The 27,765-nt window shown below is 56.1% G+C and overlaps 1 protein-coding gene across 2 annotated transcripts; it reads right to left on the bottom strand.

Moving 5' to 3' along the window:
* Positions 1–1,427: 1,427 nt before the first annotated feature.
* Positions 1,428–25,897, bottom strand: TRMT44 (tRNA methyltransferase 44 homolog). Of its 2 annotated transcripts, none has more exons than XM_082653871.1 (11): positions 25,237–25,897; positions 23,487–23,601; positions 20,354–20,573; positions 18,345–18,413; positions 17,435–17,542; positions 16,122–16,193; positions 12,892–12,998; positions 11,379–11,562; positions 9,081–9,486; positions 6,649–6,765; positions 1,428–2,110 (listed from the first exon to the last, which is right to left on the bottom strand). In XM_082653871.1, the coding sequence occupies exons 1-11, from the start codon at positions 25,865–25,867 to the stop codon at positions 1,881–1,883; spliced, it is 2,259 nt and encodes a 752-aa protein (XP_082509997.1). In that variant the 5' UTR covers positions 25,868–25,897; the 3' UTR covers positions 1,428–1,880. The 2 variants fall into 2 exon arrangements, 1 of the variants encoding a protein (XP_082509997.1); XR_014296712.1 differs by having other exon boundaries at positions 1,971–2,110; positions 9,217–9,486; positions 25,237–25,875.
* Between the last annotated feature and the right edge of the window lie 1,868 nt (positions 25,898–27,765).

Genomic DNA, 27,765 nt, shown 5'->3' with positions numbered 1-27,765 from the left:
TGTCCTCGGGGCAGGCCGCAGCCAGGCCACCGTGCTCAGCAATCGCCTGGCCTGTGCACCCAGACGTGTGGCACACTGCTGCGAAGCTATAGCATGTGTGACGCCCAACGCCACGGTGACCTCTGGGCAGAGGGCACGGCGGTCCTGGGGGCTGGTAAGAAATGGCTCCCGGAACCCAGAGGTTGGATCTGGGTGACACGGCCCAGCGCAGCCATTTCGGCAACGCTGGGTGGCACACAGGGGAACTGCAGGCGTGGCGCCCCGCTCAGCGCAGCTCTCAGCCGGGCAGCCCCCATTGGGACAGGCAGAGAGCACGCCGCCAGCTGGGGCAGGTGTCCCCGGGGCAACAGGGAGGGCTGAGGTCATCTCCCTGACCCCAAACAGGACGCGGGGCTGAGAACGTACCCTTGGGGCTTTTCAGGACAAGATGCCTGTCCCGGGACCTGGGGGCAGGGGTGCAGCTCATTTTCCTGAGGGCCACCCTGCCTGCCCCAGGACAGGCAGCTCTGGATGAGGTTTTGAGTCCAGATCCTGCAGACCCAGGCTACGGTGGCCGCAGTGCATCACCCTCGTACTGGAAAATGAGAGCGGGGTCTCGCCGGCTCGGGCAGACGGGCTGCCTGGGGGGCACACCCTGCACGTGGGGCGGGCCTGGGGCAGCCCCAGGGCTCACCCCGCAGGGATGCTCCCCTTCCAAGAGGAGAAGGGGGGAGGATGCCAACGCAGGGAGGCCAGGGGGCCCGTCCCGGGCAGCAAGCGATAGCAGCCTCAGCTCAGCGGCCTCGAGAATGGAGGCCCCTCGGCTCTGGGAGTAACAGCTCAGAGACTCTGCGAACCTGGGCTCCTCCCAGCTTTGGCTCTGCCCCCTTGACTTGCTACACCAGGAGGGGTCTCCACAGGCAGGAAACCGCCCCCGGGAGCCCCAGTGGTCCCCCACCCACCTCACTGGTCAGAACGGCCCCACCTGCACAGGCCGAGCCAACCACGGCCGGAGCGGCGTCACTGCAGCCACTCAGGCCCTCCAGCAGGTCCTCGCGGGGCCTCACGCAAGGGAGAGGCTGGGCGGCTGGTAGGCAGGCACAGCCCATGTGCCCACCCGGCCAACTCTGCCCATTCCTGGAGGCTGGCCAGGCGCCTGCTGGCCTGTCCTTGAACTCGACCTGGCACCGGGGGCTCCCAGCTGACCAGGGCTTCCCGAGCGCAGGGCCCTGTGCCCCGCGGCAGCCCCCGTCCCAGCCATGCTGCACAGAGCGGAAGAGAGTGGGTTCCTTCTCATCTCTCACAAATGAACGGAGAATCCCGCAGGAGGAACACTCCACAAGGAAAAGGCTGCCGGCTACGTTCCACGGAAAATCAAGGGGCAGAACAGTGTCACCGACACGGCCTTTTGTGTAAAACTACAAACACAATTTTAAATAGAAGCACATCAGGATCTGGGGATTATTTTTGTTTTCCCGGAATGAGAATTAACGGTATCTGTGGGGAGAAGATCTATGGCAGAAGGAGGCGGCCAACCCCGGAGTGGCTAGTGGTTGGCGGGGACGGCCACCCTGCTGGAGAAGGGCCAGTTCAAGCACTTCCTGCACCTCCTGAGCCACGAGACACCACGAGACTGTCACTCTCTCTTCCCGATGTAAAGATGCTAAACACATTTAAGGGCGACCACATTTAAAACCAACCCAGCACTGGGACGGGGCCGGGGGAGGTGTGAGTGATTGTAGCTTCAGTGGGGCGTGAGCACGTCCCCTGTGAGAAGCTGGAGCGAGGAGGAAGGAAAACGACCTTGAACGCCACCAGGGCAGAAGCGCAGCGCTCGGGGGAGCTGGGAGCTGCCCTCGGGCTCGGCCTCCCCGCCCCAGGCCTCCCGCAGGCGGAGCAGCTCACAGAGGCTGCTCGCTCTTCTTGGTGGTGGCTGGCCGCAGCTCCCCAGGCCCGTGGGCAAACGGGCAGCGGTCGGAAGGCAGAACACAACCGTCAGGGTGATGAGCGAAAAACCAACAGATGCGGGTTTTGAACGTTTCCGAAAACTGCCTCCGTTTTGCTTCTGGTTCCTTTTCCTTCCGAGGCCTCTCTTCCCTCCAGTCGCGGATGCGAACTCGCCCGTTCACAACTGGGGTTGGGAAGAAAGAGAAAAGACACAGCCGAGGCGTGAACTGCGAGCTGGGCAGGCGGCCGGGCTCTGTGGGGACAGCTGTCCAGGGCCGGGGTGCAGCCACAGGAGACGCAGCCCCCGCAGGCCCGGCGGCGGGAGGGGGAGAGGCGCAGGGATCCCGGGCCATGGCCCCAGCCCCCCACCCGCCCACGGCCTGCAGTCCCACCTACACACACACACCCACACACACACCCACACCCACACCCCCACACCCCCACCCCCCCCCCCCCACACACACACACACACGCGAGCACGAGGGAGGGGCCGAGGGGAGCAAGGACCAGGTGCAGGCGCCTGGGGCTGGGAGCCGTCAGGAGGGGCTGCCGCACGCCAGGTGGACGGCAAAGAGCTGGTGCCTGAGGTCCTGCTGGTGACGGGACCCGGGCGTGGCCACTCGTGGGCACCGGCTCGTGGAACAAGGCCAACGCCGACCACGAGCGTGGTCCCGACGCGGGCAGGACGTCCGCGTGGCGGCACTGGCCCTCGAGGGCACGCGTCCGCATCATAAGGAGGGAGCGGAGCGAGCGGGGGAGAGGCCCTGTCCAGGCAGGTGGAGACGAGGGGCAGGCTGCGGGGGCCAGCAGGGTCACAGGCAGAGCCCCCAGACGTAAACGGGAAGTAGGGGGTAGGGGCACGGCAGCCCTGTCGGCAGGGGCAGGGCGGGAGGCCCTCACAGAGCAGCAGGGGGCTGATATGCGGCGGGGGGACCTGTGTGGGCGGGGTGGCCGCAGAACTGGGCGGCTGGAGGACCCCAGGGCGGTGCACGGGGAGAGCCCGGGGCCGCCCAAACGCCTCCTGAACCAGTCGCCCCAACTCGGCTGAAGCCGCGCTGGGAGCTTCCGCTTGGCCGCTTCCTCCCGAGACGCCAACACCCCCACGTGGGACGGGGCCAGAGCAACCAAACCCGTCCTGCTTTTCCCTGGAAGCTGTACAGCCGCCTGGAGACGGAAAGGCTCGGCAGAAATAAAGGAAGCTCACTGAACAAACCTGGCTCTCCAGCTTCTAAGGAAAACTCGAAAGTGTGCATTCACGCTTGAATTTCGCTTTCAAATTGCCTCGTGTTGCAGCAACACGAGACTGTCTGTCTCTGCAGACTGATGCTTATTGAAAACTGTCCCCTGAAACCAGAGGAAGGAACCGCAGAGGTGCCTCTCCGCACGAGGGACACAACGCAGGGATTCACCCTCAGGGGGCGGCCGAGAAGCACCTAGGAAGGGCCAGGCCGGCCCTGCTTCCCACGAGGCAGACACTGAGAGCTCGGCTGCCCTGGCCCGGGAGCTGGGCAAGCAGCCACCGCCTTCCACAGGCGCTCCCACAGCAGCCCCTCCTGGCGCAGCCAGGAACGACACGCCCCAGCCGTGTGCAAAGGAGCCTGGGAGGTGAGACTCCCCCAGACTCCCGCCGTGGGTGCCCCAGAAAGACGAGGAGCCCCTGACGGCCTGGACAGGCTCAAGAGAAGTCCGGGCGAGAGGGTGAGGGGCTCACTGGGGCCAAAGCCAAGTGCAGACCCTCACCCTCCACAGAGGCTGGCCCGTCCACGCTCCCTCAGGGCGGGCTGTCTCGCAGCGGGCCCTCCACCAGCCGTACCACGTTTCCGGAGCAATCCCTGCAGGGTCGGGGGAAGGGGACCCAGGCAGGACTCGTAGGGCCTGTGGAGCAGGCACTGGTGATGAGGGGTGGCCCTGCGGAGGGGGGCCAGGCCGGCTGACAGGCCCCCGCCCCCAGTCTGGGCAGGCCCGTGCCCTCTGCCTGCGCCCCTCCAGCCGGCTGGCAGGCCAGACCAGCAGACTTCCCGATTTTAAGTGAATCACAGGCACAAAATGTGCTCTACGGAGCTCACTTCTCACCCGACATTTGTGCGCCCACTTCCTCCCCAAAGCGTGAGTCCCTCAGACTCGGTGGACCTGCTGTTCGGGCTCCCCCGCTGTCTCTGACCACAGACGTCACCTGAGCCACAGTGTCCTGAGGAAGCGGCTGAGGATTCTTCCAGAATCCCACTAGGGAGGTAAATTTACCGGGACAGCGCGGCGCGCTCAGCAGCACCAGTTCAGGGTCCCTCTCGACCCGGGGGGCCGGCCCAGCCCCCAAGCTCGCCGGAGACCCTGGGCCAGGGACCGACCTCGCTGAGCTGCGTCCGTGTCCTCAAGGCTGAGCGCGGGCGCATGCCCAGCCCACAAGGTGCTCAGGGCAGGTGGAACTGAAGCATCTGAAATTCTTTTCACCTCCTCACTCGTGTAAAACTAACCATGTTAGTTTTAAAAAAAATCTCCTACGAGATAAGACCCAGCTTTGGTGCTTATTTTTTGCGTGACTGAGTGTAGAATGTTTACTGGAGTTCAACCCCCAAGCCTCGTACTCAGAAGCGTTTCCAAAAATAAACGCGCTCAGCGATGCAAACCGCACAGAAAACCAATTGCACACATGCATATTTACGATGGGGGAGAAAAGAACACTCTTTCATGAAACCAAACAGAAAACCGTGCTGGGAACAGTAGGAAGCAGAGCAGCCCCCTGGGCACAGCGAATGTCAGTCACGAAAGCTCCACGCGGTGCAGCCCAGCTGGGCAGGGACTCCCAGCCGCAAGGCCCACCCGCCCCCTGCCTCTCCGCCCACCAGTGGGCTGCCCTCCACAGCCCCCAACCCTGGACCCGCCAGCTCCACTGCGGGGCTCACTGCCATAGCAACAGCAGCATCTAGCCGACTGAGGTCAAGCTGAAATGAAAACCAACGTTAGCTCTGGAAGGCCCCCGACGGTGCTGCGGGCGTGAACACGCGAGCTCTCAGGTGCACACACAAGGGGCAGGTGGTACAGGTGTGTGTGCCTCGGGGTGGTGCACACACGGGCGGCGCGCACGGAGCTCTCAGGTGCACACGAGGAGGTGGGGCCGCAAGGCGGCAGCACTCACCTCCCGAGGAGGTGCACAGGCCGAGGAGTGGGCAGATGTGCTTCTGCATCTCTGTGCGCGGTCCCTCCGCCCACACCCCCCGTCACGGGGCAACCACGCTGGCGGCAGGAGTACAAAGGTGCGGGGGGAGGGACTGGCCCACATCCCGGGCTGCGGGACGAGGCCTTCAGGCCCAGTGCTGGCCAGCGCCCTCGGGTCAGACTTCTATTCCGTGCTGCCACAGTGGCCTCCCCACCTCTGCAAAGGCCTCAGCCCAGCAGGGCCCGTAACCCCTCCCCACACAGACCCCCAAGGTATCTGTCCCAAGGGAGTGCCCACCCACCCACCGGGCGCTGGGGACGGGTGGGGACAGGGAGGCTGTCATCTGGGCGTGCAGCCGCCAGCACGGACGGGGGGGTCAGGCAGGCACGGCCTCCTTGCCGGACGCCCCGCTCTGCATCCACGCAGCTGCTGAGCCTGAGGCACTGCTCTCCGGCCGCTTCTCGGGCCGCCTGCACGAGCTCACGGGGCAGCTGGGCCTGCTCCTCCCACCATCACAGCGAGTCAGCGCGCCGCTGCCCGTCACAGAGGCCCAGGTCCCCCTCACGGCCACAGGGGGCTGCAGCCCGCCAGCCCTACCTACCCCGTCCCACCCCGTTCAGCAAGGCCCCATCCTGCTACTTCGCACACGCTGCTCCCTCTGCCTGAAGTGTTTTCCTTGTTCACTTCACCAAGTCCCAGCTCAGATGTCATTTCCTAAGCGAAGCCTTCCTGATGCCTGTCTGAGGTGAGGCCAGGCCTCCCTGGGCGAGAATGTCACCTACGACACTAGGGTGATGCAAGAAGACACCCACTATTTTTAAAGCCACGCACAGAAGTACTTAGGGGTGACTAGCATGTCAGATGGGATGTGCTTTAAAATACTTCCACAAAGACAAAGGGGAAAAAGCTTTAAGAAGCAAACACGACGACTTATGGACCCTCTGGCGGATGTGTACACAGAACTTCTTGAACCCCAGGTGCCCATGTAAACATCTGCGACGTCTCCCCTCCCTGTCAGGCTGCAAACTCCAGGAGGGCAGGGGCGGCGGCGCCCCGCTCTGCAGCGCTCTGCAGCCTGCGTGGAAGAGCACGCAGGCCCCGGGCCCTCCTCCCTCCACCCACCTGGATCCCAGGGCGCCAGTGTGTGTGGGGAGGGGGAGTGCAGGCACACGGGCCGGGGTGGGAGCTCAGCCAGAGGCCAAAGCACAGCAAGTACTGGAGCTCCACCCGGAAAAGCTCCCCAGCGACGGGAGGCCCTGCCAGCGCGGGAGGAGGGGGCGCGTCCTAGACGCGGCGGGGCTGGGCCCGGGGGTGCCGGGCAGAGGCTGGCAGCATCAGAGAAGCAGAGGGGCAACCCACATCCTGCGCGACTTGAGATGCACGTGAGGGGATCTATCCTCTAGCTCTGAAACTCCTCTCAAATAAGGTTTATTTCATTAAAAAAAAGGGGGGAAGGCAGGAGAGGGCGGTGGCAGAATCTGCACGAGAGCAGCTTCTCGTTGCCTCGGGAAGCGTGGAGCCCGTCCTCGGGCGCTGAGAACCGAGGGAGGCCCGGCCCAACCCCTCACCTTGGAACACCTGCGAGCTGTTCCTCAGCAGCGTCTGCAGGCCCCCGCACTCCCGCTTCAGCTTCTGCAGCGTCTCCCTGTCCAGCTCCCCGGCCACTTCCGCCAAGGACAGGCTCCCTGTTGAAGACAGGGTTTCCCCCACGTGAGAACTTTAGTTAAACTGAATCCACAGCTTGCTGGGACTCCGCAGGCAGAGCCATCGCACCTGAGATGTCAGGCCGCGCGCGCCGTGTCTGACCCCCGAGCCTCCCAGACACAGCAAGTCAGCCCTGCCACGTGACCCAGCCGCTGCTCGGGGCGGGGACTGCCATTCCACGCACCAAGCCCGCCTCGCAGCCACCTGGAACCCCTTCTGAGAGGAGACGGGAAGTCCGGGGGAAAATTAAATCCTGGCCCAGAAGCCTGCCCTTCTCCCCCGCCCCCCAGCCTAGAGCCCCACGACGCGGGCTCCACGTGCAGCTCCGCACCGCTGCCTCTCACCCTTCCACGTGCGCGTGTCCCGAGCCTGCCACCTCCCACCCGGCGTCCCCTCCGCCATGCCTGGCAGAGGGTAGACCCCAGCCTGGGATGAGTGAGGTCCTGGGGACAGACCCGCTCACTGACGTCGCGCAGGGCTCAAACACACTGGGGGTCCCGAGCCTGACGCTGGGGCAGGGGTCACTAAGTCCAGTGACCAAGGGCGGAGTGTGCAGCTGCGAGGCCCCCGCCGGGATAGGCTTCTCACGCCGGGCGGGGCAGTGGGAGTACCTCAGAGCAGCCCGGCTGTTGGAGACCCACCCGGGGAGGACGGCACCCCGGCTCCCCGACGTTTCCAACGGGCGGGCAGGCCTGAGACCCCATCATCATTGGAGCCACCGCTACCCACCCAAACTGAGCCCAGGTAGAGACCCCATCTTTGCTCACTATCAGGGCGTCCCACCCCAGGCACAGGCCAGCGTTTCCTGGGCACAGTCATTCCCAGAGGACCCCGCAGAGGAAAGGACCATCCTGGGAATTAAAGGTCAGAGTCCATGTTTTCAGAGCCGCCCGCAGGTCCGAGCCCCGAGGCAGCGTCCTCCCTCTCCACCTTGGCCTGCCTCTGCAGGGCGCACCGAGGAAGGGGTGCCGACCCACAGAACTCCCCAGGCACCTGGGCCTTGTCCGCAGTTATGCGGACAGTCAGCCCCCTCCACCAGGGCGGCACTGGCTACGGCCGCCACCGGGTCCCCAGAGAGGCTCTCCCAACCAGATGCTCCCAGGGTCAGGTGATCCCTGGAGGGGGTCAAGCTCGAGGTCACTGCCGCATCACACGTACACGAGGGATGGGAGGGGCGTGAGGATGAAGAGAGACTCAGCAGAGCACCATCCACGCTGTGGGGGGAGAAGGACCCACTGCTCACCCCTCCCTGGGCCGGCCCACCCACGGGGCCAGCGGGCAGCATCCCCAACAGGCTGAGGGTGGGGCCTCCAACTCCTCCAGTGACCCCAAAACTCAGAGGGCGAGCGCCTGGCTGCTCAGGAAGCCCTACAGCACCCTCGGGCAGCAGCCCACCAACAAGCTCCTTCCCTCAGCCCATCTGCACACTCCTAGTGACTTGACAAAAACGATGAAGACTCCTCGTGACATTTAATTAAAAATGACCACACAGGGACGTCCCTGGTGGTCCAGTGGTTAAGGCTCCACGCTCCCAGGGCAGGGGGCCCAGGTTTGATCCCCGGTCAGGGAACTAGATCCACATGCATGCCGCAACTAAGAGCCCACTTGCTGCAACTAAAGATCCCGCACGCCGCAAGGAAGATCCCGCAGGCGGGCAACTAAGATCCGGTGCGGCCAAATAAATATTTAAAAAATGACTAAAGGGGGCTTCCCTGGCGGCGCAGTGGTTGAGAGTCCGCCTGCCGATGCAGGGGACATGGTTTCGTGCCCCAGTCCGGGAGGGTCCCGCGTGCTGCAGAGCGGCTGGGCCCGTGAGCCACGGCCGCTGAGCTTGCACGTCCGTCCGGAGCCTGTGCTCCGCAGCGGGAGAGGCCACAGCGGCGAGAGGCCCGCGTACCGCAGTTTGAAGTTGGCTCTGAGAAGAGAAGAGCCCCTGCCTGGAGCCCAGCCAGTGCCCAGGGCGCCCGTTACCTCCCCGACTCCAGGCCTTCACGCTCCTGCTCTGACCCAGGGCGCCCATTACCTCCCCGACTCCAGGCCTTCACGCTCCTGCTCTGACCCAGGGCGCCCGTTACCTCCCCGACTCCAGGCCTTCACGCTCCTGCTCTGACCCAGGGCGCCCGTTACCTCCCCGACTCCAGGCCTTCGCGCTCCTGCTCTGACCCAGGGCGCCCGTTACCTCCCCGACTCCAGGCCTTCACACTCCTGGTCTGAAGCCCAGCCAGTGCCCAGGGCGCCCGTTACCTCCCTGACTCCAGGCCGTCTTGCTCCTGCTCTGACCCAGGGTACCCGTTACCTCCCCGACTCCAGGCCGTCGCGCTCCTGCTCTGAGAGCTTGTCACGTTTGACTGCTTTCTGCCCAACAACAGATTCGCCACTTGCAAAACCACTCGGCCAATAAAATCTCGAGGGAGGGCGGCACAGTTCCTCACGCGCTTGGCTTTTTCTCTGGGGCGAAATCCAGACAGCCAGAGTCCTTCGGCGGGGGACTCCGGTGTGTGCCCGGCCCCGGCGTCCAGGGCTCCATGCCCCTCGGGGCCATCGGCACCACCGGCGGCGGCCCCGGGTGGACGAGGGGCAGGGACCTGGCCAGGTGGGCTCACAGGACTGCCCCGCCTGCTGTTAATGTAGCGGGTTCTCCGCTCGTCCACAGAATCTTCTCCAGCGGGCGGGTATGTTCTGGATTTCCCAATGAGACACACCTACACGTGAAAAGAGCACAGGAAGTACTTTAGCAGGTTCCAATAGTATCTCAACGTTCTCCAGGGAACTCTCTTGTTCTGGAGAATAAATTCCACGAAAGTTTTCGACACCTATCATGAAAGGAATCCTTATTTTAAAAAGTCATGCCAACCAATGACTTAATATACTATCAGCAAAAGCCCACAGGAAGCTTCATTCCTGACTTCCACAGCGCCTGACAAACACGACAGACCAAGGTCACCTTTACTGAGCCAACCAGCCGCACCCCACTGCACCCCTCTTCCGCCCCACACACAGACCCTGACGGTAACCCTGCAGGGCTCTCAAGGGGCAGCGCTGCCAGAGCGAGGAGAGCACGTGTGCACCTAGCAGAGCACCTGGCACGGCGGGGATGTCCAGTTCACGCTGTCCCCTTCCCCGTTCGCACGTCCAGACGAAGGCTGCCCTCAGGAGCCCCGGGGAGAGCCAGGCCCCGTCCGGCGACGCTGCAGTGGGTACAGCGTCTCTGGACGTCCTCTCCGGGCCTGAACCCGATGAAGGCGAATCTGGTTGCATCAGAGCCATCCCTCACTGCTCTCCAGCTGTGCCACCTGCTAAATGTGTGATCTCGGGCAGGTGACAACTTCTGTGTGCGTGGAATAAGGCGTGGCACGTAATCAGTCCTCAATTAACAGCTGCTGTGTGTGGACACCGCACTTGCACCTGACCCCCGAACCTTCCAGTTATAGGAAACCTGAGGTTCGGAGAGATTAAGCAATGCTCCGTGGCCTCCAGCAACCAGTAACGGAATAGCAAACGCAAACATCAAAACGGTAGGATCCTCGTACCTACGTGACCCGAACTCCAGCAAAATTCCATCCAACCTCAGAAGACTGACTTGCCAAAAGAGAGGACGTGGAAGAGCATGACGTGAAGGCTCTGAAGGTGAGCCCTAAAGGACACTGCCCAAACGGCCTCGAGCAGCGACAGCAGTGTACCTGAAGCCGACAGAGGGGCCCAGCGCAGGCAGCTGAGCCCGAGCGAGGGCCCGGCACCGGCCGGCGAGCTGCTGCTCCCTAGTTGGCAGTGAGGACACAGGCAGGGAGTGTCTGTGATGTGCCCCCGAACGCACTGCCAGGAAGTGGCAAGTCGAGAGTCAAGCTCAAACCTTCGATCCTTTTCACCACCGTCACGCAATCAAGCTGAGATCGGGTGACAGGTTTTTGTGTTTCGTTTTTCACAAAAAGTACTGAGGTCTACAGAGTCTCATGAAAGAAAGTTAACAGAGATTAATGAAACCAATGTCAATGGTTCCCCTGACTCCCTCAGTCGTCCAAGCCCCCTGCGTGGTAAGCAGGTCGGCCCCGACCACCTGGCAGGGTCACAGGCAGTGCAAGGGTCAATTTCTACCTGGAAAAGTTCATTTCAAGCAAATCTGAACTAATAAGCCTTTTAATGAGGAAATGTGAAATCCTTTTGAGCTTCTGAAGCCATTTCAGCCTGTAATTTGGGACCCTAAGTCAGAAGTTAGAGCGTTCAGCCCCAGGCAGCACTACGGCCAGAAACCTGTAGAGAAGCCAAGCTGACACCCACTCTGGGAGGGTCCCCGAGGGGCAGTCACAGTTTCTGGAAAAGGGATGAAGACCTGCTGAGGGTTCCTGCAGAGCTGCCACAGGGCGGGAGAAGGAAGCGGCAGAGCGCCTGCAAAGCAGGGATCTGCAGGCCCAGAACAAGCCTCTGGAGCTGCCAGTGACGGACGGGGATGCTGGGATCAGCAAGGGCACCTCTGGGACAGTCACACCTGCAACCATCCCAGTGCCGTCTACGGTTCTGTGACAAGGACGGCCCCAAGCTCTCCATCTAAACACCTCGGTGTCGCCCGCCAAGGACAGCCCAGGGGACCAGGACGCACCCTCTTGGTGGAAGGAATCCTAAGACAATCCTCCTCTACGTGGAAGCCACAGGTCGACCCCACCTCGGTGATGAAATCCAGGTACCCTCGGTACTGGGTCTTCTTGCTCTGCCTCCGCTGATACTTCCCAACGAAGTCAAAGAAGCAGCAGGGCAGGACAAAGAAGCGGCAGTTGTAGGAGGACCTTCAAAGACAACCAGCGACACGGAAACCCACAGTGTTAAAGAGATTCAATAAAGAAAAGTCCTCAGAAAGCCACGCGGCAACGGTGTGCCTGGGCAAAACGCAAACGAGGTGCTACTGGCTAATTCTGTTTTTTATATAAAAAGAAGAATTATAGCCTTCCCCAATTTAATTTCTAGAAACAATGCAGCACAGCATCTTTTCAATAAAATATGAATCGAATTACTTTTATTAAAAATATTTTTTTCTATTGCAATTATGATCATCAACTGTAATCTAAAACTTTCTGAAGTACTTGGAGAGTTCAGCTGTTGGACAGGAAATTTCAGAGGTAAGCAAAAAAAGATTATGATTTGCTCCTTGACCTATATTATTCTAAAACAGTCCAAAAGGATGGCCCTGGAAGGTGTTATGCTTAGTGCAATGAAGTCAGACAGAAAAAGACACATACTGTACGTTATCACTTGTCTGCTGAATCTACAAAACAAAACGAATGAAAATAACCGAAAAGAAACAGACTCACAGATACAGAGAACGACTTCGTGGTCACCAGTGGGGAGAGGGAAGCGGGGAGGGGCGAGGGAAGCGGGGAGGGGCGAGGGAAGCGGGGAGGGGCGAGGCAGGGGTAGAGGATTAAGAGGCACAGCCTACTATGTATAACATAGATAAGCCCCAGGGATATGCTGTACAGCACGGGGAACACAGGACGTATTTTATGATAACTACAAATAGAGTAGGACCAAAAAATTTTTAATCGCTACGCTGTACTCCTGAAACTATATAATATTGTAAATCAACTGTACCTAAAAGAAAAGGGATGGGGAGGGCATTAAAAAAATAAATAAATAGAACAGTCCAAAAGAACCTTGGATAAAAGAGACCCGGCAATGAAATGTGAAAGGGCAGCGAGGTAACGTGCATCTCAAAGAAGTCTGCCCGAGGCAGAGCGCCCAAAACTGAGACAAAACATTTCAGCAGAGGTCTCTACGCTGGAAGACAAACCCTCCTGCTATCAGGAAAAACACACCTTTCAACACTGGATATAAACACTGTGGAAGTAATCACAACGAAAATATAATGTGAACATGTGAACCACAGACATAATTTTATATTTTCTAGTATCCGTATCTCCAATAGCAAAATAAAACAGGTGGAATTTATTTTAAATTTAACCCAATATATCCAACAGATTATCGTCTCATCAATCTGGACCAGCCACACTTCAAGTACGCGATAGCCCCAAGCAGCCAGTGGCTACGGTTCTGGACAGCGAGGTTTAGGCAACAAAACATCCCCAGCCACCACTGTGCTAACACCTCCACCTACTCACCTGGCCGCAATCACAGGTATCCATGGCGTTAGTTCATCGGAATGGTTTCCGATTAACCAATCGACGTCCGGGAAGAGGGTCTTATCATTTGGTGTGATTGCACTTTCCTACAAGAAAGACACAGAACAAGACTGAACGTGTAGTAAATAAAATCAGAGCACGGAGGGAAACAACAAACGCAACCACCCCTGCAGAACCGCAGCTGTTCCCGGCCCAGTCTCAGCCCCTCTGGGCTGCAGGTCTTCATCTGCAAAAGGCGGAAGCTGGGCCAGGAGTGAGGAAGTGTGTGCCCAGCCCGGCCTGCCCGAGGGCACGGCTCCTGACAACTTTAGCATCATCGCTGCGCCGATGAGCCAACAACACTTCTGGACGCTCATCTTCTTTTGATATTAAAAATAGCCTTTTTACATAAATATGAGACAGCTAAAGGAGACAGGGGACATGTGAACCACTTTACTTTTGACAGGAGGAGGGGCAAGAAACGGCCTGCAGAGGGGTGCGCGGAAAGCTGGGAGGTCTGAGGCTGACTTGACATAGACCCTGATGCACTTACACAACCCACGGAATGAGCGCATCTATGAAAAGAGAAAATATAGGAAGAATTTGCAGAAGTGTGCACCAGCCTTTGCTATTACACTATTACCTTTTGTGAACTCTCAGACAGCAAGTTTTTACCCACTGAACAGGCATGTTCACCACTGTGATCGTGTCTGTAGTTAAGCTGGGAACGGCTTGCTTTGAGGATTTAAGAACTTTAAGTGAACACCTTATCCTTTCTGCTAATCAGCAGGCCGTCATTAATTATCAAAGTCAACAGTCTCAATGGTGAAGATGTCAGTGAGAACTGGAGACTGTACAGCGGAAACTAACACAACACTGCAAATTAACTATACTTCAATGTAAAACAAAGGGTTAAAAAAAAAACTGGAAAGAGAGACTATATAACCACTCAAAATCCACTAATTTTAGAATTGAAGAATGAACCTCCACGGCAAGTAAGCAGACGTGTTAGTTCTCGGTCAGAACAAATGGGGAAGACACGACGTTAACCCTCACTTTGAAGGCGACGGGAGTGTTTTGCAAAGCTGACGGATATAAAAATTGAATTTAAATTCATCTTTTTGGTTCTTGAATAAGCATATGCGCTTCTTTTTTCACAAATATTAAAATGCTAAAAACAGTATTTCAGTGAAATACTGAAAATGGCCTATGTGTAATTCGAAAGTAGGCAAACTTTTGATACTATCAAAAACAAACTTTTAATACTATTTATTCTTTCTTCCCACCCATTCTACATTTAAATTTGCCTGCCTCTTTAAATGGTCTATATTTACAAAAACGAATTACGCTTAGTAATTATCACAATCACGTTTACAGTTTTCTTTCCAACAACATGCTAGACAAGAAAGCTCTACCTGTCTACCTGCCAGCCTCCACCCTCACATTTAACACGGGAAGATGCAGGACTCTTCCTCCAGCTCGGCGACCAGAGGTCCAGGTGTAACGAGAAAAAAATGCACAAGAGGTGAGACACAGCACTCCTACTAGCAGGCCTTCGCTGAGTGATGGGTGGGGTTTCCCCCATTCCACAGGGAACCTCGAATAAAGAACCAGAATCTTCTACCTGTTCTCCAAGGGGCACGTTGTGCCAGCCAGCTCTTCCTTGGGGTCATGATTTAAACAGAGCCTATTCAACTGCTGTGTGACCTTTTTACCCAAAGAAATTATTTTGCTGTTTCTCCTGGGACCCAGGGGATTTGGGAATCAACCACGTTATTCCCTTAGCTTTGATCATCAGCCTCATCGAAATTCAGAGCCCAATTTTATTACCTGTGTGAGGACACGTGGTCTGTGCATGTGGCTGCAGAGCCTCCCCTGGTCCTTCATCTGGTTTACCACCATTCCTCAAACCTGAGAGTTTTTTAAATGTTCTAATTTATTGTAACGTATGAATATACAAGCAAATGTAAACTCTTGTAGCATAAAACAAAGTATAAATATATAATGAGAAACTGAGCAAATAAAAAGCTGTCGGGCAGCTGCAATGAACCTCCCTTCCTCCAATGTTTTTATATTTTGCAATAACATTCTCAACTTTGATAGAAAGGCAAAGAGAAAATATCCAAATATGTCTTGAAACTTTCGTTTTCTTTTCACAGATGAAATGATATACCCGAGATCTGCTTGGAAACCACGGCTGGGCTGAGGCTGTGGTCGGGGAGGGGGAGGGGGAGGGATGAGACACAGAATCGCGGAGGCGGCCGATGAGTTGCTGGGCTTTGGCACGCGGGCATCCCTCCACTTCGCTATGTTCCCGCCATTCTCCACGACCAAAAGCAAATGCCCTTTTCATTTCTCCGGTCAGCATCCTGCCCTCGGGCGGATGAGACGTCGCGTCCCGGTCACCCCCGCGCGTCTTCGCTCGGGGACAGGGTCTAGAGGCGATGCGGGCAGCTGGACAGCAGAGGCCCCATGGTGCGCTGGGGCCAAGCGTGCAGCCCCACCGCCACGCTCCCCCGCCGGCTTGGAGGCCTGGGCTCTTAGAGACCAACGCCGGGAAACGCTAGAGCCCTGACCTGCCGCGGGGTGCTGCGGAGGAGACCCCCCTCTCTGATGGCTCGGAGCTGCTCTGGACCACGGCGGGGCGGACGGGGCTTCCTGCAGCCCCGCGGTCACGACTGAGGCTAGGCGTGCTGTCTGTCCCCGCTGGACGGCTGCGCGTGTGCAGTCCGGTCCGGCCACTCCACTGCGCTCCCCTCCTCCGACTCCTCGCCAGCTCGCCGTCTTGCTGGAGGCCACTCCTAGCCACGCTGCTCACAGAGTGGGACTGCCCATGGTGCCCCTGCCCCGGCCCGGTCCTGGCAGGGTAGGCACCCACTGCCTAGCAGAAGTCTGAACATGCGGCCTGTCCCAGGCACCACAGGAGATGCAGAGGAGGGGTCGTCCTCCGCCCCCGCCACCCAGGCAGCCAATAGCCCCCTCGGGCACCCACAGGAGACGCAAAGGGCCTGCGGCAGACCCGGGGAAGGAGACACGCCTCCGGCTCCGGCATCCCTCCTTCGGCTTAACCAGAAGGCTGTGGAGGTCTCAAGCTTCATCCGTCTCTACAGTCTCAGGGCACTGAGACGAACGTGGACTGCTGTGGTTATGAGCATCTCTGACTGGCCCGTACACAGAGACACCCCTTCAAATAACCGCGCTGAGGTCAAGGGCAGGGACAGCGCCAGTACCTCTAAGTGCGTCTCTGGTCCGTACATGTCCCAAACCTTTCGTCTTCGGACGTCAATCCCTCTGCCTGGATGCTGAAATGAGGAATTTCAGGAATCAAAGGTCCAGGTCAGTACACCACAATAAATTAGCAAGAACAGATCAAACTCTGCAGGTATCACCCCCCGCGTTAAGTGCAGGAGACCCTCAGCTCCTCGGCTGCTGAGAACAGACACTTGCATCCTGCGGGGCACAGACAGAACCTGTGCTGCCGAGGCTTCGCGAAGGGGAACAGAGCCAAGGCGCGCAAACACCTCCACGGCCACACGCAGCCCTGGGAAATACGCCTGCCCTGAAAGGGAGCCGGCTCCTCTGAGCTGGTCAAGTTCAGCTCTCGGGCTCACCTTCTCTTCCAGCCCCCAGACGAGCCCCGTCCTCAGGGTCGTTCTCATCCAGCGCACCCTGACCACACGCAGCTCTCCCGGGGCCCCACCCCCATGTCTCCACCCACTGGCTCCTAGTCACCACCAGATGCGCTAACACCCCACAGACAACCTGTTCACAGGGGTCACAACTGCAGCCTCACTCTTTTACAAAGCACCTCAGAAAGCCCCGTCTAACAACCCCATTCCAAAGTCCCACAGGTGAGGACAAATGTGTCTGTCCATAAGGCAGGATGCTACGGTCACAAGAAAACCAGCCTTCGGGTCACCACGACTGGGCTTCAATCCCCACTGTCACTCTCAAGCACGAAGCTCACTGGGCCAGGTGACGGCGCTGCTGCACCCAGTGCACTGGCCTCGCCGGACGCCACGAGACGCCGGGGGAAAGCTGACGCCTGCGAGTCCTGAACTGCTCCCAGGGCCGGGGCTGTTCTCAGCTCTCAATGCCTCTACTTCACAATCCAGAAAATGGGTGCAAGACTGACTATCACAGTTTTACATGTGTATGTGTATCAATACAATACATGGGTGCCTGACTGTCCTCTGAGCTAGAATCTAAACTTCTCTAGGGCAGAACCCACCTTATCCTTTATTCCCCTCTCTGTGCCTTGAAATGGTGGGTTTTCCAAAGAAAATACTGACAACAAAAACATCAGAGCTGCTGAAAGCGTGCTGTTCCGCAGGCCGAGTGTCTGAGAACCCTCTTCTAGTCTCACGAGACCGCTGTCTTTGGTCCTGTTTACAAGCTGCCCACCCCACAGAGTTTGCAACCAGCCACTATGCCGACAGCCAGGCCACCTCTGAATCCCGATCGGACCAGCAGAGAAAGACCCTGTGCTGGGCCTGAAGACGCTCTAGCGAAGGTACGAGAAACGGCCCCAAGCATGCTTTACCCCTTCTCTGCTCAGGATGTGGACCAGGAGCCCGTTCCCACAACCGAGGTCGACAAAGCACTGCCTGGCTGTCTCTCCCCGCTCAGCTCTCTCTTCTTCCCATAGAATCTAAGCAAACAGAAAAAAAAAAAACCAAAGTCAGTTTGTGATTCACTTCACCCCAGAGTAATTCAGACACAACCCCACCTGGAACTGCAGATCCTCTCCCACAACAGGAGGAGCGGCCTCCTCCGAGGCCCCGGGCCTCCGCGCATGTGATGCCCGGGTGAGCAGAGCAAGGCGGGATCTGCCCACGGCCCTGGCCGGATGCTGCGCGGGCATCAAAGCCTTCTTCTTCCACCCAGAGTCCACGTTCACGTGGTCATCTCTGGGCAAGAGCTGTACACATTACTGTCAGTTCCTTCAGGCATTCTCTCAATTCTTCAAGTGTTGTATACTTTGAGAAGCAATGTTATTTCGAAGACTAAGAGAATTACGGCTGAAAGGCAATTGCAAGGTATCTCCTCTAAACATCTCATAGATGAGAAAATCAAGACTACGAAGTTAAAGGCCTGCCCAGATCCAGGTGGTCAGCAAGGCAGCCGAGAAGGTCTAGAACTGGAAACACTGAATGCAAGGACTGCTGGGTAGGCATGTGCGTATCAGATGGGCCCCGACGGCAGCTCCCAGACGTAGCCAGCATCTCCGTGTTCCGCGCTGACTACTAATCAGGAAGGCACTGCTTCAGTTCAATTCCTGATGTTACATTTCACAATTCAGACTCGTTCTACATTCACGCAAAAGCACCGTGCAAAGTTAAAAAAAAAAAAATCCCTTGTGTAACCAACCCTGGCCAACAGAACCGTAGAAGTCCTGAGCTCCCCGGAGCAACTCCCGCCCTTCCACCTAAACTCAGCCCGCTCAGCCTTACCAGCAGGTAGGCAGCAAGAGCCACGTCTTCATGCACGAACTTCTCAGGGTCAGTTACTTCAGGCCACACCTACAACATTTTCAAGGGCATGTGTAAGTTTTCACCGCATCTGTGTGTAACAGGACACATCATGACCAATGGAGTCTGAAGCAAGACTGTGGAGTAAAGACATTGTCTGTAAGACATTGAGGTGGGGCCGCTGGGCATCAGAGGAAAATGCTGAGCTATGCTACCCTCGTCACTCATCTAGACAAGTATGACAGACAAGGAAATGAGGGGCGGGGGGGCGTCGAGGAAGCAAAGGCACAGGGGTCAGGAGGTCAGTGCTGCACCCTCTGGTCTGTCAGTGAGTTGCCGTCACTTGTCAGGAGTGTCACTCAGCTGTTTGTCCCCGTCTCCCGATCTGTAAAGCAGGGATTGACTCTGCCTCAATTACCACGCAGGATGACCAGCAGGTACTGTGAAACTAGAAAATACTGGCTGTGCAAGTGTGAGGCCTCGTTACTAACATCAGTAACGTGCAGAACGGGAGTTTGGCAGATGAGAAAAAACCGATGGCCAATACTAAACGTTCAGATTTCTGTTTCCAGTCTAGTGGATTAGACAGTTTGGACGAACCATCTCGCCAAGGACAATTTTAAAAGCTGGAAGAATAAAGAAGTCCCTTCTTAAAGGTACTGAACAGTAAGATAATGAAGAAGCGCTAGGCCAGGACCTGGGAGAGAAGGCGAGGCCAGCCGAGGCCAGCCAGCCCCAGCAGGAACACCTGAGACGCTGGGGATGCTCTGCTACACAGCAAGAGGGGACTGACACAAAAATACGTGGCAACGATGAACCGTGGTTACTTCTAGGAGAAGGGAGGGAGATACGAACAGGAAGAGTACAAAGTAGGTTCAACTCTGTTAGCACAGGCGCCTCGGAGATATTGCGGGTTCAGTTCCAGACACCCCAACAAAGTAAATATTGCAGTAAGGCGAGTCACGCAGATTTTTTGGTTTTCCAGTGCATATAAAAGTTCCGTTTACACTACAGAGTAGTCTATTAAGTGTGCAATAGTGTTGCGTCTAAGAAAACAATGGACGTACTTTAATTTAAAAATACTTTATTGCTGGGAATTCCCTGGCAGTCCAGTGGTTAAGACTCAGCACTTTCACAGCAGAGAGCATGGGTTCAATCCCTGGCTGGGGACTTAAGATCCCATAAGCCGCCTGGTGCAGCCAAAACATAAAATACTTGATCACTAAACATGCCAGCCATCACCTGAGTCTGCAGTGAGTTACAGCAGTAACAGCAAAGGTCACTGATCACAGGTCACCGTGACAAATACAATAATAATGAAAAAGTTTGAAATATTGTGAAATTACCAAAATGTGACACAGAGATACGAAGTGAGCAAACGCTGTTGGAAAACGGTGCCAACAGACCTACTCCGTGCAGGGCCGTTACAAACCTTCAATTCGTAAAAACTACAATATTTGCAAAGCACAATAAATGGAGATATGCTTGCGATACTTTATTTCTTAAGCTGGGTGTGAATACACGGATGTTTGTGGTTACCTTCTTTTTACATCTTCAAGTTAAGGACATTTTACAAAATTAGTCTCCTTTTTGGAAGTATATGCTTTTGTACTTTAATTTTCCATATATTTTCTTCAAATACCTTTATGTTTATACTAAAGAATTATGGGAACTTAGTATTTAAATATTCCATTATTTTAAATTAAATTATTCTCCTTTTGTTCTCTTGAAAAAAAATAGTAACGTGCCAAAACAAAGCAAGACACAAAAACCAAATCCTTCTCCACAGCGTAACTGCCAGTGTTTTCATGGTCTGCATCCCTAACTATGTCAAAGTCCAGGCTGCGATGTGGGGCCCTGGGTGGGTATGTTTTGACTTAATGTCTGCATTTGCAGCTCACAGGCGAAACAACGTCACCTGGAGCAGCTTGGTACATCACCTCGTTTCAATGGCGGTGGGGGAAGTCACAGACGTCTCTGCCCAGAATTACCTTGGTCATGTCTTTATACTTCTCTTTAAGCGCCTGGTGAACCCTGCTGTACTTCATGATGGAAATGAGGGACAGGGTGCTTTTGAACCCACTCTGCCTGCTCTCCACACACCACCTGGCCAATCTGGCCAGCAGCTCTTCTCCAAGCCAGGTGGGTTTGGGATACACAATGCCATCTGAATGCCATCTTTCTGGACAGAAAATTAAAACAGATATGAACCTTTGAAAATAAGAGAGATATGAGTAAGCACAGCTGGTTTCAATTCTTATTTTCAAATTACACATTTCTTTGCCAAAAGAAGAGAGAAATTAAGACAGCTACGATGACAAAATATGGTACCCCAAACACAAGACAATCTGGAACTAGTTACAGAATTTTCATCCTACAGAGAAAAACACATTTAAAAAGCAGAAAGAGTTCCTCCTCTCTTGCAAACGTTGTTAAAATGCATTTACACATCTTACGAAGCCCATCAGCCCAACGACAAAGTTCCTCTCACCTCCCACTTCATGCACCGATTAGCTAGATGCTAAAACGTTTATGGATTTCTTTTAACTTTTCTAGGTTTTATACATTTCACATGTGCTACCCAGATGTAGAATGCTGGTCCACTGAGTACTTCCCATCCAGGAAGCTGAGCGCTCGGTCACCAAGCTGAGGACACATACACAGTCCCTGTGGCTCACAGTCCTTCTAGGTCACCGTGTGTCCTCTGCCACCAAAATGCAGAGGCTGCGGCCCTGTCTGTTCTGTTCGCCGCTCGACCCCGGCCCCAGCAGTGCCTGATCACGGCGGGCGCTCGCTGTCTGGGCGCCGAGTAAACGCGCAACCCGCGGGCCTAGGTCACGACAACACATCCACCGAGGCTGCGGCCCAGGCAGTGCGATGAAGGGGAGAGGCATCAAGTTTGCTGGCGCACAGAAAAGGAGGTGGCGTCCAGAAGCACAGGCGGCTGGGTGACGGGGCAGAGCTGGAGGCAGGCGCGGGCCAGGGGCAGGGGCAAGGGGTCGCCGGTCTGGTGAGAGTTACAACTGTCAGGCTTTTGCCACCAGGCGCATCAAAGGGACACAGCTCACTCCCATAAGTAACAGGTGCCAAGTGCCCACTGAGAAACACGCCCCAAGACGCTCACCTTTCCCGTCCCTTCCCTTCGGAAGCTATCCTGCTGGGGCTGATGGCCTCGGGCCTTTCCTCTGCTCTTCCTGGGCCCCACGCTATTTCCCAGGTGTCACCGGGGTCATCACGGCTACCCCCTCACCCGCTCAGGCCTCAGGGGCCTCTCCCGCCCACCCTGGTATGATGGGCACAGCACTGCCCTTGCCAATGAAGGGACCGGGAATAGAGGCCTGAGCCACCTCTCACTTCTCTGCCCGGCACTCAGCACCACCTGGCATTAGAGCATTCACCTGTCTCTCCCGGGCCTTGCTGACCCCCAGCTGCCCAGCACAAGCACACGGTGGGCACACCAAAGTCCTGCTGAAGCCAAGCACAGACCAGGAGTGCTGCATCCCACGGTGGCAACCACCAAACGCCATTTAACTCGTGTTCTGCTGAGAAGGCCCCATACCTGGCCCCACGGTGTGGCCAGCTCCCAACGCAATGCAGGTGACAGCTGCCCGGCAGGGCAACGACAGGAGATGTCAGCCGGGAAAGATGGGGAGTAGCCACCCGGGCACTCGGAAGCTCATGGAGAACAGGGGCTGGGATTCCACCGCATCAACCACACTGAGCACCTGCCGCGGCCAGACTCGGGCGGGGCTTCCCCAACCAGGCGAGGGGACAGCAGCCTCCAGCGCTCACCCCGCAGCTCCGCCATCGGCACCCCCTGGGTGACCCACACGGGCACACCCGGCTTTCCCACGGGGTCTGCCCTCACTCTCCAGGGGAGAGGAAAGGGCCTCGGGGCAAGGCCCCTTGGGGAGCATTTAACAACCGGCAAGAGGCTTCACCCCGGCCGACCCTGAGTACCCCACCCAGCGTGTAAGCCTACAACAGGTCCCTGGGAAGCCCGGCCCAGCCCCCTCCTGGGGGGCTCAAAGATGATTAACCCGTTTCAGAGATGAGAAGACTGAGGGCCACAGAGGCAACGTACCCAAGCTCAATGCTGGTGGGGAAACGCAGGTCTATGTGACTCCAAAACCAAGCTATTCCCAATGTACCCCTCAGCTCCCTATGAAACCACGTGCAAAGCCCATCCCCAAGGCTGTCTTGAAAGAATAGACGCATGTGGCTCTCAGGAAAACACCAGCAGAAGAACAGCAAGTGATTTAACCTTCCTCTGACTTTTTCATTGAAAAAATACCAAATGGAAGTAAGTCAAATTTCACACTGTCCAGACAGGCCCAAACACCACGTGGAATTAAGGGAACGGATGAAACTGCTGCTTTTATGATAAACATCACAGAACACCCTCTACGTCTAAGACCCCGTGAGCCTCAGTGGACAACGAAAAAGAAGGTTCCACTTACCACCCGTTACCAAGGGGTAAGAAATAACAGAACAACGAATGCACTGTGTTTATTTGGATTCGGTGCTAGAACCAGGTGCTACTAACCATCAAGGCTACACAGAATGCACGGGCCCTCCAGCCAGGCTATGACCACCCAGGTGCCAACAGGAACAAGGACGCGTCAGGGAAATGCCAACTAGAAAGCACGTTCCCACAAACCCGAACCGCCTAAGAGGGAGTCCCTGCTGCTCCTTGGTGACCGGAATCTTACAGCTGCCTAAAGAAATCACTGACTGGGGACTTCCCTGGGGGCGCAGTGGTTAAGAATCCGCCTGCCAATGCAGGCGACACAGATTCGAGCCCTGGTCCAGAAGATCCCACATGCCGTGGAGCAACTAAGCCCAGGCGCCACAACTAGTGAGCCAGCGCTCTAGAGCCCGCGAGCCACAGCTACTGAAGCCCGTGCGCCTAGAGCCCGTGCTCTGCGATAAAAGATGCCACCGCAATGAGAAGCCTATGCACCGCAACGAAGAGCAGCCCCCGCTCGCCGCAACTAGAGAAAGCCCGCGCGCAGCAACCAAGACCCGATGCAGCCCCCCCAAAATAATTAATTCATTAATTTAAAAACATCATTGATTTAAAGCATCAATCACTGAGAGAAGAATAAGTTATTCGGTCCTTACCATTCTCCTTCGCTCTGACTGAGCTGAATTTGATACACGTTGCTCGTCTTAACCTTTAAATTCCCTTCACTGTCTTCTTCCAAAGGTAAAAAAATTACGGTTCCATTGAGGACATCTGGGGGGAAAAAGATAGGGATAATCGATTAAAGTGCTTAGTTCAGAGTCTCATCAAAAGCGGTCTTAAAAAAACAGTACTGAATCCACCGTGCCTTCAACCCCCAGGGCTTTTCCCCACTCGATTTACATCAGCGAACGTCCTGGCCACGGCCCATCCCCAAGCCTGCACCGCGCCGAGCTGAGCATAGTCCTGAAAGGGCCCCCCCGTGGAGGAGCGGTGCTCACCAAGAGGAAGAGGACAGGCTTAGCCCGCCCTGCTCTTCTGCGAAGCCCACATGAGAATGCAGACATCCACGTTTGAAGGCCTCGTGGGCACTGATGCGCTCATCTCCTCAGGCCAGGAGAGCTGAAGTTTAAAAGGTGATAAAAGCTGGAAGGGCTCCTGAACTAGTCTGGGCAGCAGGGTCAGCGAGGGCCTCCTGGAGGAGGGAACACCCGCGAAGAGTCTTACAGGGGCACAGAGGCCCGCAGTACTGGGGGGCGGGGAGGGGGTATGCAGCCACCAGTAGTAATTCAGCAGCGCTGCTTGTGGTGGACAGAACAGCCTCCAGAGATACCCACACCCTGATACCCAGAACCTGTGACCACACGGAGTTGTTTCATGGCAAAAAGGGACTCTACAGATGTGAAGAGGGTTATGGACCTCGGAAGAGAGAGAGAGTATCCTGGACTACACAGGTGGGCCCCGTCTAGCCATGTGAGCCCCGAAAAGCTGAGAACCGTCTCCAGCTAGAGGCAGAAAAGATGCAGCAGCAGGGGAAGTCAATGAGGCTCTGAGCGTGAGTCAAATTCGGCACGGGTGCAGCTCTGAGATGTAGGGAGGCCTCCACGAGCTGCCCCAGGAGCTGGCCTTTTCCCTCATCCCTTTACCACTCATGGTCCAGCGCTCCTTCACCATCTTCCCCAAGCCTTCCAGACACCACCCCAATCCACAACCCCACCCTCTGTACTAAGGAGTCACATTTCTACGTGCCCCCTCCAAAAACAATGAAAAATCTACAACCTCCCTGGGGCATGGCAAGGAAACTGGCAGACTAAGTGCCTTTAGTGCCTTTTCACTTACTGGCTGGTTTTTAATCTAACTGCAGCCTCTGCGAGAGATTCTCCCCGGGACCAAACTCTAGGCAGGCTCCTCTGAGGCCTGTCTCAATTAGGGTTCAACCTTGGCCTATGAAGACCTGAACAAACATTGTCACAGCTCAAGGCCACATCCCTAGCATGACCCTAGGCCCCCTTAAAGTGCCCACCTGAAAAAACTCAAGGTTGAGAGAAGAATAGACTGTTCCAGCCCACACCTGAGCAAGAGCCCCTGGGACCGCCTCTGTGGGAGGGGAGGTCCTAACATCCACAGGCACCAGTTAGCAAACCCAGATGGTGTCACAGGGACTGATCCCCACCTTTCCTGCTTCTGGTTAATTTTTCACCTCCCGGGCTCTACCGCTCCATCCTCTTCCTTCATTCTCCCTGTAAAAAGCCCAGTCACCTCTGCACAAATCGCAGTGGAGTTCAGTTCACGCTGGACTCTTCTCCCTACTGTGATAGTGCATTACCAATTAAAACCTATCCTTGCCACTTTCACTAGTGTCCGGCTCTATGTATCTTTGACACCTGCCACTATCAGAAATACTCTTACCTTGCACGACTATTTCTCTCTTCGGAGCACAAGAATGCGCGTTCATTTTTGGGATGACGGTTCTGAGAATCACGTCGAGCTCGTGCTGAGCCTCTAGCTGTGATTCCGCCCCGGAGCGGGTGAAGAAGGCTAGCATCTCTCGATTGCCGCTGGCGAGGCTCCGGGAGAAATCGTCCCAGAGAGAATCCAGGTCCGGGGCGGGGAAGTCGCCCTCCCCGGCTCCAGCCTTGCCGGGCTGCCCAGGGGCCCCAGAGAGCAGAGGCGCTTTGGCTGCTTCCCGCTGGTCCTCCCCTTGCTGGCGCCGGCCCTGGTTCTCCTGGGGGCCCTGCTCGGGGACTGCGCCCGGCCGAGGGCCCGGCCCCCCCTCGGGGAAACACTGGCCGTGTCCCAGCCCCTCCTTGGGCCCGCATCCCGCCGGGGCACGCTCCTCCGGCTCGGGGCCTGAGCTCGGCCGGGGGCCGGAATGCTCGACCCGGGGCAAGCAGGCGCTCCGCCGGGCCTCTAGGCGAACGCCACACAGCCGCTTGTTGGCCACCTGCGGCCTCTCCACCCACACGGCCACCGCCGCCCAGAAGCCCCCAGGGAGCAGCGAATCCGGATCGCGAACTGCAACCCTTCCCAGCTCCGCCATGTTCTGTCTCCGCCGAGAGCCTCGGAGGCGCGCCGGGATGACGTACGTTACGGCGCGGCGTGTTTGCGTCATGGGGGCGGGACGCCGCGGCCGGAAGTGAAAGGGAAGAAGACGGACCCACTTCCTTTCCTGCTTTGGGCTGTTTATCGTTATTCGGCTGGGGAGTTCGGGGCTGAGGAATTTTTTTTTAATTTTATTTTGTTTTATACAGCAGGTTCTTATTAGTTATCCATTTTTTACATATTAGTGTGTACATGTCAATCCCAATCTCCCAATTCATCACACCACCAGCTCCACGCCCCGCCGCTTTCTCCCTTTGGTGTCCATACGTTTGTTCTCTACATCTGTGTCTCTATTTCTGCCCTGCAAACCGGTTCATCTGTACCATTTTTCTAGGTTCCACATATATGCGTTAATATACGCTATTTGTTTTTCTCTTTCTGACTTCCTTCACTCTGGGGGCTGAGGAATTTAACCTTTGCTTTATTCTCCGGGGAAACATCCAAGGGTGTCGGTGCCGGATAGTAACATGACCAGAGCTGAGTTTTGGAGAATTCTGGAGGTGGTGTATTTATGGAATCATAAAGGTCAATCCTGCATCCGACGTCTGATTGGCTCCGTATTGTTACCGATCAAAGTCATGGAGCCTCCGTTTGTGAATGTTCAGGGTTGTCTTCTAATGAAAGCTCGCGCGTCTCCGTTTGTTACTCTGGCGTGCTTTCTCGTGTGGGAGAGTTGCAGGTGGTGCGTTCCTGCGTCTGACCGCTGCCCTGGGGTGTTTGTTAGGACAGGTGAACGTCAGCTGTCACCTGCGTGTTCCCAGGAGGAGCAGAGAAGGGCGGGTACTGCGGGTTTAGGCCAACGTCAACTGCACAGACTGCAGAATCTAGTGATATCCCGAAAACCTCAAAGATTCTTCATTCTTTTTGTACATTATAGTCCCTCAGTTGGGATTTTCCCTAAAGGGTCTCTGTCAGAATCAAGGAGTGAAAACTAACTCAGATCATGTGATTTACCAGAGAGAAGAGCAAAAACCAAATGTCTGTTGAATTACGTAAAAGATAAATGAATGCTAAACCTCATAGTCTTTAACCATGGAGTTGATTTTCATGCTGTCTGTATTGCTTTCCCAGGGCTGCCATAAAAAATTACCACAAAATGGATGGTTTAAAACAACGGAAATTTATTCTCTCACAGATCTGAAAGCTCGGAGGGGGAATCTATTTCTTGCCTCTCAACTTCTGGGGGTCGCCAGCAATTTTAAGTGTTCCTGGGCTTGTGGCCACTAACTCTAATCGCTGCCTCTACGGTCATGTGGCCTTCTTGTGTTTCTCTGCGTCTCTTCTCCTGCAAAGACCCTATTTCCAAATAAGGTCACAGGTACGGTGGGTTAGGACTTTGGCATGTCTTTGGGGGGAGACATAATTCAACCTCCGCCGCTATCCAAAGATGTTTAGCTAGGTGGGATAGCTAAAAGATTAATAATTACAAACCTTATTAGTTGCTAACATGTGGAGGGACCTGGGCTAAGTATTGAGGATGCAGGGTGAAGGAAGATCCTGCCCTTGAGGAACCTTCAGGCCGACAGAGGAGGCAGACAGGTAAGACAATGATCAAGGAATATGAAAAGTGCAACAGTCAAGATATACGGGGTGCAGAGGCTGCAGAAGGAGGGAAGTTTTTTTTTACACTATAAGGCTCCTCTGGGACTTTCCTGGTGGCGCAGGAAATCCGCCTGCCAATGCAGGGGACGTGGGTTCGATCCCTGGTCGGGGATGATCCCACATGCCACAGAGCAACTAAGCCCATGAGCCACAGCTACTGAAGCCCACACACCTAGAGCCCGTGCTCCGCAACAAGAGAAGCCACCACAATGAGAAGCCCACGCACCTCAACGA

Source organism: Grampus griseus (assembly GCF_964374135.1).
Source record: "Grampus griseus genome assembly, chromosome: 4".
Lineage (NCBI taxonomy): Eukaryota > Metazoa > Chordata > Mammalia > Artiodactyla > Delphinidae > Grampus > Grampus griseus.
This window is presented reverse-complemented; position numbering and strand designations above follow the sequence as displayed.